The sequence below is a fragment of the Mesitornis unicolor genome, unplaced genomic scaffold (assembly GCF_000695765.1).
Source record: "Mesitornis unicolor isolate BGI_N332 unplaced genomic scaffold, ASM69576v1 scaffold11097, whole genome shotgun sequence".
NCBI classification, from domain to species: Eukaryota; Metazoa; Chordata; class Aves; order Mesitornithiformes; family Mesitornithidae; genus Mesitornis; species Mesitornis unicolor.
The window spans coordinates 126,949-140,666 of record NW_010197134.1 but is presented as its reverse complement, the minus strand read 5'-3'; the positions used below and the strand labels follow the sequence as shown (position 1 = coordinate 140,666).

At 45.8% G+C, this 13,718-nt stretch overlaps 1 protein-coding gene across 1 annotated transcript in view; it reads right to left on the bottom strand.

The window, feature by feature from the left end:
- Positions 1-215: 215 nt before the first annotated feature.
- TMTC1 (transmembrane and tetratricopeptide repeat containing 1) overlaps positions 216-13,718 on the bottom strand; it is a 128,517-nt gene continuing 115,014 nt past the window's right edge. The window contains exons 12-19 of the mRNA XM_010188706.1: positions 13,226-13,334; positions 7,919-8,021; positions 4,779-4,914; positions 3,858-4,002; positions 3,592-3,729; positions 3,079-3,201; positions 1,921-1,998; positions 216-1,170 (exon numbers count right to left, since the gene is read on the bottom strand). Of these exons, the coding sequence (XP_010187008.1) occupies positions 1,030-1,170; positions 1,921-1,998; positions 3,079-3,201; positions 3,592-3,729; positions 3,858-4,002; positions 4,779-4,914; positions 7,919-8,021; positions 13,226-13,334 (973 nt within the window). The 3' untranslated portion in view covers positions 216-1,029. The remainder of the gene's footprint in view (positions 1,171-1,920; positions 1,999-3,078; positions 3,202-3,591; positions 3,730-3,857; positions 4,003-4,778; positions 4,915-7,918; positions 8,022-13,225; positions 13,335-13,718) is intronic.

The following is a 13,718-nucleotide window of genomic DNA, read 5'->3' as shown; positions in this document are numbered from 1 at the left end:
AGATTTATGACTGATCAGTTATAGGTCATTTTCCGTATCTTTTGGGGGAAGGGGTTTTGTCAGTGTTATCACCATGATAAACAGGCTTTGTCCCTGCACACCCATAAAAAAACCTCCCTAGTACCTTTCCAGCCTAGGAAATCTTCCCTAATCTCTCTGTGGCTTTACTTTACCTTCTATATTGATGAGATTGGTTGGTTGTTGTTTTTTTTTATTGGGAACTGGACAGGAGGACAAGTAATTCTAGAGCTTCCCATTGCCTTTGGATGCTTCCATTTTTTTTCAGAGTAATAATTACTTGGCCCAGAGGGAGAGGGCAAAGGGTAAAGCCATATGATATTTGACAACATTGACATCATGAACCTGAATTATTACAAAACAACTATTTTATGAGTAAAACATTCAGGTGAGGTTTTCCCTCAAAGGATCATTTGTCCTACTTGTAGAATCATCCTTCTAGGGCAATATTCGGACACTGTTTTCCCTTTCTTTAGGATAATTTTCAAGTCACATTTAGAGCTGTAAAAGTGGCCGCCATTTCCTCAGCATTAACTCCTTGAGACCTTTTTGTGTGACCATTATGACCATCTTTCCTGGCTCAGGAAGACCTGGCAGCACTTGCAATGAAGCCCATCAGTGGTACTTTACGTGGATGAGGTGAGCCTGTGTTGAGTAACGGGAGAGTACTACTTCACCCTTGCTTCAATGGATGAGTGCTTTGTCTCCATGGTTTCCCCAGTGATAACCAAGATATTGAAGATATGTGTCCCACCCACTCTCCTGGTGTGATTAAAATGGGTTCAGCCTAAACATGAAACTTGATTAAAGGAAGCTTTTCATTCATTCTCCAGCATGTCCCAGAGGAGCCAAGTGTCTCCTATAACTTTGGTCAAACATAAGCATGCATTCAAAATCTGCCTTCTGTAATTCTGAGTCCTATCAAAGTTCCTTCAACGTCACTTTGAGCAATAGGCTTCCACCACACTCTTCTCCAAGGGGCATGAGTTTCTTCCCACTGGTGACTGAATGCTATGTTTGGTCTTTCTCTTGGACTTCCTGAAACCGTTTCTCCAGGCGATCCAGTTTGGCCAGATTCTCCTTCAGCAACTTGCTGTTTGGGACCAGCTGTAAGGCTTTCTCATAGTAGCCACGGGCAGTGATATAGCTCCCCTACAAAGAAAAGGAGTGACAGATCTCAGTCACATTCTCTGACGTAGAAAGGAATGGGAACACCTTGGGAAATGATGGAGAGCATAATACAAAGGAAAAAGAGTTTATAAACCTTGACATTGTTAGGTAACGGGAATAATTCTTCATCATGAAATGGATCACTGAGTGCCATTAGCCTAAATTTGATCGAATACAAATGGCAAGAAGTAGATTTACATTTTTCCATTATGTTGTACCAGAAGCGTTAATTTTACTCAGCAATAGGATGGCTATCACACAATGTGACTCTTTTATGACCCAAATCATAATGATATGCTAAACTATTCAAAAAGATAAGCAACCACAGGGCGGACCATCTATTTCCATAATTTCATGCCAGCATTCTGCATTAGACATCTTTATTAAATTAATTAGGCAGAGAGGAATCTTAAAAGTTGACTCACGGTGACATTTTTCTAAGATAGGTCAACAGCTGAAGCAGAAAAACTTTATAGAGATGGGCAGGTCGCTCCTTGCACCCTGCCCTCTTACAAATACAGGATGTGCATTACAGGATACATATTCCCAAGCAACCTGGTTGGGAAATTCCAGTTGGGGTGGACAGACTTTTGTCCTTTTTGAATAAAACACGCTGGAGACACTCACTGTTCACACACATGCAACTCTTGGCAGTCTGAAACAAATTTAGATTTCTGCCCTGAGTAGTAGTCTCTGCAGTTGACGGCTTAAGGAAAAGCAAAATGGTCATACCTTGATGTGCTCAATGCCTCCCATATTCATCCAGGCCTGTGCTTGGTCTGGGTTGAGCTCCACAGCTCGTTTATAGCTCTACATAAAAATGAAACATTTATAGTTTAAGAGTCTGAGTCTTCAAACAAAAGCATTGCTGGAGGGGAAAGTAAAACTAAGTTTCCTCTCCCTCTGAATCCATTTAAAATACAATTTTAAATTATTCTCATATGCAATGCACAAGCTGACCTTCAGTTTCTTAACAGCAGAGGTGACATAACATACTGCCTCATGGCTGAGCTCATCTTGCAGGTTTTCCTTGCCCACGGTGCCGTATGAGGAGCCACATCAACCCCTGTGACCCTCTCCCTGCCACCCTGCACCACTGGGGTCTCCTGCACATCAGCGTCATTTCCTTGGGCAGGCGCCTGCCACCCACAAGCCATGCGTGGGCTGTGATGCTCCTCATTTGCAAGGCTTTAATTTGGAGCTGGCCAATTTGAACTGTGGTACAGCCACCCAGGTGGAGGTTTCAGAAGGACCTGAGGGCAGTGCTATCCCTCCCTGCTGCTTCTGTCACTGTGCATTGGAGAGGAAGCAACAAGGACCTCCTGGACTCTGTCAAACTATGCTGTTTTTACAGTGTCACAACAGGAAAGGATTCAAATCAGGATTAGACTTCTCTAGGGATATTGAGAATATTCAGAACTGTCCCAATAACAGAATTCTGTGCTATTATTTAATGCTAACATAATTTCTGAGCTATCAAGCCTCCTGCTCCACAGAATAAGCCAATCTCTCAGCTCTTAGGTAATGAGGTGAGATATAACAACATGGTGGGCTCTTACAGGTCCCAAAGCTTCCAGCTAAGACACCTGGAGTTGGTCAGAGGGGCTGGAGCTAAAGGAATCTAAGGTCTGGTCAATGAGAAGAGGCCTAGGCTCCTCAATAATCCCACCTCGACTCTGTACTTAACCTCTCAGAGCAGAGAGCTGTATTTTCACACAGGAAAAAAGGAAAAAAGTTGCAACCAAGTCCAGCAAAGTTAGCTACTGCATAGCTTTACCTGTACCACTGGTGAACTGCTAAGTTCCCAAGGCCAACAGCTATCAGATTAACAATGACCCAACTCTATCTTTTAACCTGTAAAACTATCCAGAGGGCTTAGAGCAGTCATACCTCGAAAGCCTTGTCAAGGAGATTCTGTTCTCGTAGCTGGTTTCCTTTAGTGAAAAAGAGCTCTGATATGACTTTTGGATCCTTTGGTTTTAGCTGAAGAGCTTTTTCTATAGCTTCAAGTGCCTGTGAAAAAGCGAGAGGACTTTGTGTTACTATATTCTGCGCCTTTCTGCTTCTCATGCTCTCCTCACCACTAGGGCCTCCCAGCATAAGAGTCATCTCCCTCCTCCTCTTGTTTGCCCCACACTATTAACACATGTGGAAATGAGTTTTTTAGATGCCTGTGGCTGATGGGTAGTGGGGCTGACAGCAGAAGGAGCAGTACGTGGTAAGAAAACCACACTGCTTAGCTTAAGTCCCAGCACCTAGGTAAACAGAAGGTTTTAGTGAAAATATAATTCTACTGAGTATCTGCTAAGGCGTGTGACACATCTCTGGGGAGACAGAGTGTAAAATTCAACTTGAGCTCTGTGTGTGAGTCCTTGGGACAAGGGTACCCTGCGGTCACAGTACCTTGGCATAGTGCTCCTGCTTGCTGTAAATGGCCGACAGAAGGCGGTAGCACTCCAGACACTCCACGTCCTCGTTGAGTATGTGGTTCGTCATCTTTTCGGCTTCCTTCGTCCGCCCCATCATTGCTAAAACCTGAGCCTACAGAACCACATTAGAAAGGTTTATGATCTTAAAAAGCTCAACCCTCCTTAAAACATGATGCTGCACTCAGCAGCTGGTGCTCCAGTCTCAGGGCCCTGACCCAGTCGAGCTCGCTCCACACTCACCAGTGCCAGTCGGATCTCTTTGTTGGAAGGCTGCAGTGATGCCGCTTCTCTGTAAACCTGCAATGCTTCTTCATACCGCCCCGTGTTGTAGTACAGAGCCCCCAGCGGGGACAGGATTTCAGTCTTCCGGGATACCTTCAGTGCCCTGGAATTTGGGAAGAAGAGATGCTTGTAGGTGGTGTGAGGATCAAAGCAGAAGAGCGAGGTGTGGCTTGGGAAGGAGCAGTGAAGCTCTGCACCCTGCTCATCCCACCCTGGGAAGCACAAATTTGAAGTCCCAGGAGGGATGAGCATGCCCACAGCAGCAATCCCTCTGGCCACCTGAGAAGGGGAGAGGGCCACCTCAAAAGTGCATGTGAGCACACAGCAAGGGTGGGGGTGGCTGATGATGGCAGAGCCCAAGGGGCATAAGTACAAATCTGAATGCCAAAAAGGAGGCAAAAAAATAAAAAAGATGGTCCACCCTGCTACATACTGGGGGTCAGAGCCTGCCTACTGGCACATTGCTGGGAAGGGCAGGAGTTCCTGATGGTGCCAAGGTTTTGGTTATGGCTGTTACTGGTGTGGCAACCACAGACCAGCTTTGAGCAAGGTGGGAGTCATGCTAATAACCTCCTCATGCCACCAAGAAACCTCTGACTTTATTGTTAGAGCATCCCCCAGCCAAAAGCAGCAGTGTATCCATCCTGATGGCTTGGAAACGGCCCAGGGAAGTCAACACTGCCTGACTCATGGTGCATCTCCAGGCATTCCCCCAGAATAGCCAAATAAGCAAACGTAAATCTGATTTCAAAAAGATGGAGAAGGAAAGGGAGGAAACCCAAACATGCACTGACAGATTCACGTATCAGAGGCTCTTTAGCAGAGACAAGCTATGCTGGGGAGGGAGGGAAACCTCTGTCTCCCATCCCAAACTCTTACCGCTTGTACCACGCTTCAGCCTCTTTGTTCTGCCCCAGGGAGCGGTGAAGCCTGCCCAGGTTCACCATGGCGACATGGTGAGAGGGGCTCAGGCTGATGGCCTGCTTGTAGTGGGACACGGCTCGCTCGGGAGCCCCTGGAGAGGAGAACAACTGTTAAATTGGTGCCTTAGAAACATCCTGCTGCAAATTCAGCACACAGTAATGCTCTGGGTGTTCTTGCAGCTATTGCTCTGTGGGTGTGGGAACCATTTTAAAAAATAAATCCTGCTTCAGCCTCTCTAGAGATTAAAAAATTCCTGTTCAAATTAAGATTTAAGCTCCAGTATCCAGTGCTGGTTCTAAGAAACAGATTTTTCTAGGGGTGAGTTTTTGCAAGTCGAGGGTATAGTCACCAGAAGAAGACTGCTGAGAGCACTCTGCTATGATGTGGGGGTGGATGCACCCTAAGGACGGAGCCCAACCCAGCGAGGGGGCTGAGGCCCATGTCCCAACTCCCAGGAGAGCAACCTTCCACCCTGGCCCACTGGAGAGACGGGCAATGGCAACATGGAGAACAAGTCACCCAGTATCCCCACAACCCCACCAGAGCCGCAAATAGTTCCTGCTCGTTCCAAACAGACTATTCCCTCCACCGCTGTTGTGCTGGTCCTGCTCAGCCTCTGTGCATTGCTCAACAGGGCTGGGAGCAGCTGCCAGCAACCAGCTCATTCCCACCTCAGGGCAATAAAGGTGTGCAGGTGCCTATTTTGGAGCATGTAGGCACCATCTCTGTGTAGCAGAGGAGCCATTGGGTGGCACTGCTTCGCTGTGCGAAAACGTCTACTGGTGCACATCTACCACAGCCCATGACATCGTGCAGCACCACAACAAAATACAACACTGAGAAAAGAAAGGTGCCTGACCACAACCCCCAAAGCCTAAAGTTCTGTTTCTAATAGAGTATTTTTATTTAGTTAAATAATGGCTTTCCTCAAGAATTATCTTGTGGTGCTTTCTTCAGGCAGGGCCTGCTGACTACCTACTAAATAAATTAATGGGGCACAATATAAAGTTTCAACATTTCAGCAATGCAAATATTGAATTTTTAACCCCAGTGCTCATATAATTGGTTTGCACACTCTAGACCAGATAATCTCCCGATGAAAGCTGATACTCACAGAGCTTTGTCTACCAACAAAGCTTCTGAGTATTGGCATTTTTTAAGCCAAATCACTTCACAATGTATTTAATTCCCTTTCTAGCTGGAAAGCAGGACTTGAAAACAGCCTGCATGTGTTGGGGCACTGAACGTATGCTGCTGTGGGAATTTTATTGTCATAGCTTTTCAGATCTAGTTTGGCTTTCCTGAGACTATCTATGCAACATAAAAGTAATGCTGACACTTCTCGTCAACTCCTTTACAGGAGAGAGGAGGAACATCTGTAGGGAGATTTAGAAGCACTTAAGATTCATTCAAGGCCAGTGACACAACTTTCAGGGTAGGACTTTTTCAAACCATTCAGCAGCAGCCTCGGTCTTCTCCCATCACTGAGCAGGCAGATGTTTTTCAAAATCCAATCTACAAAACATCCTGGGAAGCAGCTGGGCATGCACCTCAGTCTGTAAGTCAGCCCATGCCTCCCCTGCTCAACACAGAGGGGTAATGTGCATCATTTTGGGAGACACACAGGGTGCCTGTAACCACTGCAGAGCAGTCTGGAGTTACGGCTCCCCGACACTGACACTCGCTGGAGGCTTGTGGCACAAAGTCCTGCAAGTTAATTGGAGTGGTGCTTCACAGCATCATCCCGTGCCCACCAGGAAAGAGCGCAGCCTGTGATGGGCTCGCTACCAGCCACTTCCTTCCAGCTTTGTTGTGCCTCCAGGGGGGTTATTTACGCATCATGCCTGAAGTATTGAAAGTCAGTGGGGTTTGTTGTTTGTGTGTGGGGAAGTGTAGGAGTAAACCAGGAAGAGTTATTTTGACTTTGGCAGAATGCACAAGTGCAAAAAGTAGAAAGTGCACTGCACTGCATTTGAACCACAGGTTTTGGCAGGGATAGGGCAGTTTATCTGGGTTGTGAAGCAAAGATGAGTACAACATCAGAGTGAAATTACTGAGGAATTTTTATTATTTGCAGGCTTGAATTTTGCCATGGCATAAATTCAGAACCTCAACCTCTGTTGCTATTGCCACGATGCCTTTTTTGATTATGAATACTCATTTTGGCTTCGTATTTATTTCACAGTGGTACTACAGAAGAGCTATGACTGAGCATCAGCTCAGAGGTAGGACAGTCAGCAGCAGATAGACAGACACCATCGTCCTTTCTTCCCAAGCACCACTGGAGCCAGGCACAGTGTGAAAGGGGCAGAATGGGTAGCAAACACACATGTTAAGTCTACAATATTTCATCACTGAGTCTCAGCTCTGTTCAGGAGGGACTGGAGTGAGACAGTACTTTGGTTTCTGCTAGTCATTTGTCAAACTGTGCCTTGCTTATAAAGCTGTCAATAAAAGGCAGCAATTACAGTGGCATTTTTGTTGTTGTTATGTGGATGCCAGGAAGTGCCTGAGTCCAGGGAAGTTGGATGGGAACCAGCAGCCCAAAGAAGAAAGGCTTTAGATGTCATTATGGAGTTCCTGAGAAATCAATTCACCCTATAGTATCTTAGGTTTTATTTTCACAGATGATTGTGGTATAAAAGCCGTGTTTGTTTTTATAGCGGTGGCACTCAACCTTTACAGTCAAAGAGCTGTAGCCGCCGAGTAGAGCTGCAAGCGCTCCAGAGACCATAATGATCCACTTGCATGCCTGGGATTTGGTTTGATGTGGCCATGCTTTCCTAGAGAAACAGCAATATTGTCAGGGTGCTGCCCAGTTCACACTGAAGAGGACAACTGCCTGTACGAAGATGGTGAGAAACACCGAAGGTAACAGCCAGGCTGAATGCCACTGCCACACAGTGCCCACACTGATTACAAATTTCAGTACGCTGTGCCATCTCAGCAGCACGGGGATATTTATTTCCAAGCTACAATGGAGACACATCTATTGCTTTGGAAGCTTTTGACATCCTTTTAGATGCTACTGCTGAATCAAACAAATCAAAGCATATAAGGCAGAGAGGGAAAATCCCTTGCTCCTTCTCACTTACCAGTATCAACCAAGAAAACGCCGTAGTTGTTATGCAGATCAGAGCTTTCAGGACAATTCTCTATGCCAGCCTTATAGACCTCCTCTGCTTCCTTAAGCCGTTCCTTAAAAGAGAAGGAGATTTCTCAGCTGTGGCAGGAAGGGCGTCAGCACCATTTGCTGCACACCTGCATTTTGTGACAACTCCCTCACTGCATGGGGAGCTCAGGTGCCAGTGCACCCCAGCTTCTAGAAGGCCAAAATTTTCCCCCATGGCATGGATGCAATACAGCTGCTGTCTGGTACCCCAGAGCAACTCAGACAGCTTTCCCCCATACATCTGCAATTGGAGCTACCTGTGAAACAAAAAATAACAGCTGGAAAAGGTGGCTCCTGTGTAATGCCGGCGAGCCCCAGCTGGGCACCCACCCAGCCAGCAAATGCACAACGACAAGGGTCGTGGTGGTTCCACTGAGAAATATCTGTCATCTGGGAGCTGATATATTTTAATGCATTTACTTAATGAGCATCTTACTGGCTAACTTTTCCCCTCTGCAGCTCTGCTGTTCATTCCCTAAGCAGAAGGGAAAATACAAGGAACGAAAGATTGACACGCGTAACAGCTCGGGCATGGAGAGCTCATTTGGGGGATGAGGGAAGTTGGTGGAGGATGAGGGGTAATGAAAAAGGGGGGAAAACCTGACAGGTACAGATTAAAACCAGGCGTCATCAGTGGATAAGGCACAGCTCACTAGGACTGATGGGCTGTGCCACTGCGCTGATTCCCAGATGCGCTGAGCCTTTACATTTTACACAGATTTCAAGGAAGTTTGTTGGTGCTGAGTATTTCTGGAAAATACAGATCTTCTCTTTGGGAAGATCATGCCTACAGAAAGTGTCCCACTGGCTGGGCTCTGTCTAGCCTGAGCTATGGACAGCCTGGTCCTGAAACAAAAACAAGGTGTCTCGTTCAGATCAAGTATGTTAGTTTAATAAGGCTTCCATTTCTCTCCAGTCAGACAGTGCGTGCCTACTGCCTGCACGCTTGCTAGCACCATTTATCATGGTTTTCCTCCACTCCTTAACCTCAGAGCCTTGTTGCTGGAGTGTACCTATGGAAGGAGGCTGTGAATAGCAGATACAAGCACGGTGCAGACACCCCTCTTGTCAGGCAAGTTTCCAGCACCAAAAATGCTTTTCTTACTCTTCCCCTTCTGTGGAGTGGTGCAGCCCTGTGGTGACAAACCCCACGGCCTCCTGACCGTGCTCCCATCTCAAGCAAAATCAGCTGCCTGGATCCCTGCCAAGGAAGGCCTGGAGTCACCAAGGCAGACCTTCTCCTTGGGAGCTGAATCCACGTTGAAATAAGAGGTGGGTCCATTCCCAGCTCTCCTCAACTCCTGCAAATCTCAGAGCCTCCAGGGCTGTCTCTGGATTTAAAGGGTGTACCTGATGGCAGCTTTTGCTCTGTAGCTGCTTAAATGCATGGATTCCTTTCTCACCTCCTATTTCAGAACTGGAGAGCTGGAATTAATCGCATTGGAAGAGTATGACTTGATGAAAGCACATGGTTTGCCATGGTTAAGTGCTTTCACATTTACATGATAAAGGTCAGCCAGCAGAAAAGGTAATGTGTGATAAAACACAGAAACATATTTTTTAAAAGTGCTTAAGTTTGGACATTTTGGATATATTTACGCAAATTTGACATCATTACCCTGCGGGGTCAGGAAAAGTGTAGTGATCATCAGCATTTACTAAAATGAAGAGCAATTTTTTGAGAAAGCATCTGTGTAACCGAGACATTACCAAGCATATTTTCAAAGCTTTCTGTATTAACTTATTTTCCTCTAATTTTAATTTTCAGCCAAGGAATGTGGCTTTGTGTGCATGTATGCCAGTTTTCTTCATGTTATTTACTGATCATAAACCTGATCTTTAAAGCAAGGAAGGGCTGTGTTAAACTGGGTTAGCAGCGTCCCACATCAAAACACTCAAACACTCACCAATATTGAGCACTTTTAGCATTTTTATCATGGCTGCATTGCTTTTTTGGCACCTAACATCCTGATGCTGTGTGTCTCAGGCTCAGTGCAGGATCTGGGATGATTTCCCTAACCAAGTGTTTGCATTAAGTGCAGTCAGAGATTGGGAAGGGTGGGCCCAGCTTTTTGTGCCAGAGCTTTCTCCTTCACAGCCTCTCCTCTTCTTGGGAGAAATGCTGTAAGTTCATCAAGGCTTCTCATTAACACTTAATAATGCCACTCCCAGGCCTTCATGAAACATTCATCAACCTCACAAAATTCAGAAGATTGGCTTAAAAAATGTATGAGATTTTTATGATATTAAAAAAATTATGCATGTGAGAACCTCTCAGTTGAACTCCAGGGTTTTTAAGCCTGTTTTTTTTATGGCTCAGTTTTTCAGTGTGGTTACGCCTGAGTAGGCTCTCCTCTGCAGCTAAGTGGGTTAGAAAGTTTCTTCTTCTTAGTGTAGGCTGACATCATTACACACACACACACAGATCACTTGAACCCAGAAACTAAGGCCTAAGAAGAGCCATCAAGTAGCACGAGATGGCTGATGAAAGTGCAAGAGCTGGGAAGAAGGTGCTGTTCAAGTGCATCTGAGTAAATCCAGGGAAACCAGCGTTACAGGAGTGTTGTGAAAGTGGCAAACAAAATCGTGTGATTTCTGCTATCGGCTCCACTACAGTGATCATAGAAAACAAGGAAAACAACAATACATTGCAGCTGAGTTACGATACCAAGCAGAAAGAGCAGTAAGAAGTGCAAACATCTATAAAAGGCACAAACAAGCCAAACTGTTTTATACAATGTGGAGGTGGCTTTTTCCACATCAGCTCTGGCTTCAGAATCAACTACCAAGGAGAGAAAAGGGCAATTACACTGAGTTACAGGCTAATTCCCTGGTGCATGAGGCATTCCTCTCAGGAGCATTTTTTACAGCTGTGGGAGGAAAGGTCCGTAAACCCCATTTTGGATTCATTGCCTTTAAGATAGGGAGGAACACGCTGTGTGGGACCAACCAAGGCAATCCCCACACTATTTCACTGAGCCACTTTCACCCATATTCCTGTTTCTTAGCCTTAGTGCAAAGCTAGAGGAGCAGAAGTTTGTCACGGGCACGATCGCGTCATGCAAGTTATTTTAATGTGCCACTTACAGCCCCTTTCTCACCTAACCCAGGTGAGAGGGAACCAGTTCATGCTCCCTTCCTCAAAACTCCACAGTGACGCTGTCCATACAGCCCACTGCATACTGCCTGGCATCACAAGGTGATGAGCTACAAGCTCTGGGCTACAAGTAGACAGCAAAACAGGTTTGTAACTTTTAGCCATTTTGGATGCTATTGCTTGGACAAAGAGGAAAACCCCAAACTGAAAAACATGTATCATGGCGCTGAAGATGCCAAAATTTCAGCCTGTACCCCTCCAGGAAGCACACAGCATTCTGCAGCCTGCAGCCATGGGCAGCAGCACGTATTTGTAGGACAGCTCCGTACCATGGTCCATAGGATGAGTGTGTGAGGCAGCAGCTCCAGGTAGTCAGTAGATGACCAAGTAGTCATCTGCTGTGGCTGCACACAGAAGGTGTTAAAAGCCTGCAGGATATCACTATTGTCTGAGGAAATCGTGCTATCTTTTTCCCCTACCACTTACTCAAGTCACAAGAGGATGAACAATCTATACATAAAAGTAGATTAATTATTGCTGGACTTACGAATGACATTTTCTTTGGGCAGAAGGTCTTAGGACTCTATAATGGTTTTACTGCTCTGTTGACCTTTCAATCGATGGTTCTAATTAATAATTTCAATTAATATTAAAACCAGGTATTACTGTGGAGGACTCATTTCCTATACTTGCAGGAGACTCTCCATTGATAGGCTTATTCAAAACACAGTTCCCATTCAATAAGGTTCTTCTTTCAATTCATACACTATGTTTCTAGGTCCCTTCAGCCAATATTGATAATACTTAAATATTTGAATGTCACTTAAAAGGGAAATTAAAATAGCACATCTTTCAGTAACCCACATATATCCTAGGTGAATTTTGCAGAGTGGCTACATCATTAAAGAAGCCTAAACCAGAACAAGACCTTTGCTTATAGTTTTGCTGAAATGTATCCACTTCCCTTACAGAGAAAAGATTTCACTGACCAGATTAATGGAAAACAGAGAAAGATGATACTCCCTTCCTTTGGCTGTATTTGCATTTGGCAACCTTTTAAGAAAGCTTTAGCATTCTGTGCTATGGGACAGTTAAATCTGAAATTTGGGGGAGAAAAAGATCAGTTTTCAGAAGGTCGGAGCTGTGCAGTTATGAGGACCCCGCCACCCACCCTCGTAGCCCCAGGCTGGGGCCACTGGTTGTGGCCACAGTCCATGGGAGCAACATCCAAAGCACAGCATCCCTCATCTGCTGCTGCAGGCTCGGAGAAAAGCAGGGCTTGGTGGTCTTGATGTGGGCACCCACGCTTCAGGGCCTCTTCTGAACTCAAGCATTTTGTGCCTCAATTTCCCTTTTCCTCCATGGGGACAATATTTCACCTCACAGAGACCTTGTAGAAATAAATTACCTAACTACAGAGAGTAGGGAGAGCCCCAAGTAATGAGCACGGGGAACAAGCCCAAGAGGAAATGAGTAATTTTGCCTCCAGAGCACAGCCTGGGCTGTGCACAGTAAATAAGGCCTGGGGGCACATACTGAAAAATGAGGTTAAACAAAATATCCAACAGCTGCTCATTAAGAGTAACACAAAGCCAGCGAGCCTTCCCACCCCCTGTACGTGATCATCTACCATGGTAACTAAGGGCTGTATCCCAATGTGTCCATTCAAGGGGCAGAATTCAGGCTGCAGAGGCCACCTGGTTTCTGACATTTCCTAGCTTTGGAGTGATTCATTCTGAAATCTCAAGGTTATCTATGTAGGCATGTGTGTCTGAGGGGGAAGCACTCGCCTATTCTGCTGTCACAACACTCAAGGTGCGACAGATTAAGACTTCGCCAGAGACGTGGGGAGCTGTAGAGAGGATATTTACTCGCAACTCCAACAGTGATTTAATTCAGAGCCACATCATGTGGGTGTAATTACTCACTGCGAATGAGTTGCCTCCTATCCTGAAAAAGCCATCTCGAAAGCAGCCCAAGAGCTCCCTGCAGACAGCCGCGGACCCACGCCTGCCACTACATTCGTGCAAGGCGAGGGCGCTCCATTGGGATGTGCTGGAGGTGTTGCGGCTGCTGCAGCAGTGCATCTATAAGTGCAGAAGATACAAGAACTTGAGCGATGCCTGTTGTTACCTGTTCAGCTAGCAGCGAGGCCAGGCTTGAGTAGGCATCTGCGAACTCTGGGCCGTACTTAATGGAGTCCCGCAGTAAGATTACAGCTTCTTCCTTTTTCCCTTGGGTCCTGCAGCCAGGGAAGGAGGGAAAAAAAGACAAGAAAAATTCCTGTAAACACACGTTTAGGTCATCCCACTGACTTAACTACTTTAAAGAGACGTGAAGGTCCTCAGCTTGAACATCTCTACAAAGACTAAATGGTCCACTCATGCCTCCTCTCCATGGTGTGTGTACCCAGCATCTCCCCAGCACATCTCTGTTTCCATATGTTATTCTCAGGAGCTAGGAGGACATAGGCTTTAATGAACCTGCTGTTTCCTCTGCTATTCTGGTGGCTGTCATTATGCAACAATCCCAGTGAAGACAAAATGCCCCCAAAATAGTGCATTCCTCAACCCCACGCACTGAAGAGCGAAAAGTATTTTATTTTGGCTATCAGGCAATCAGCACA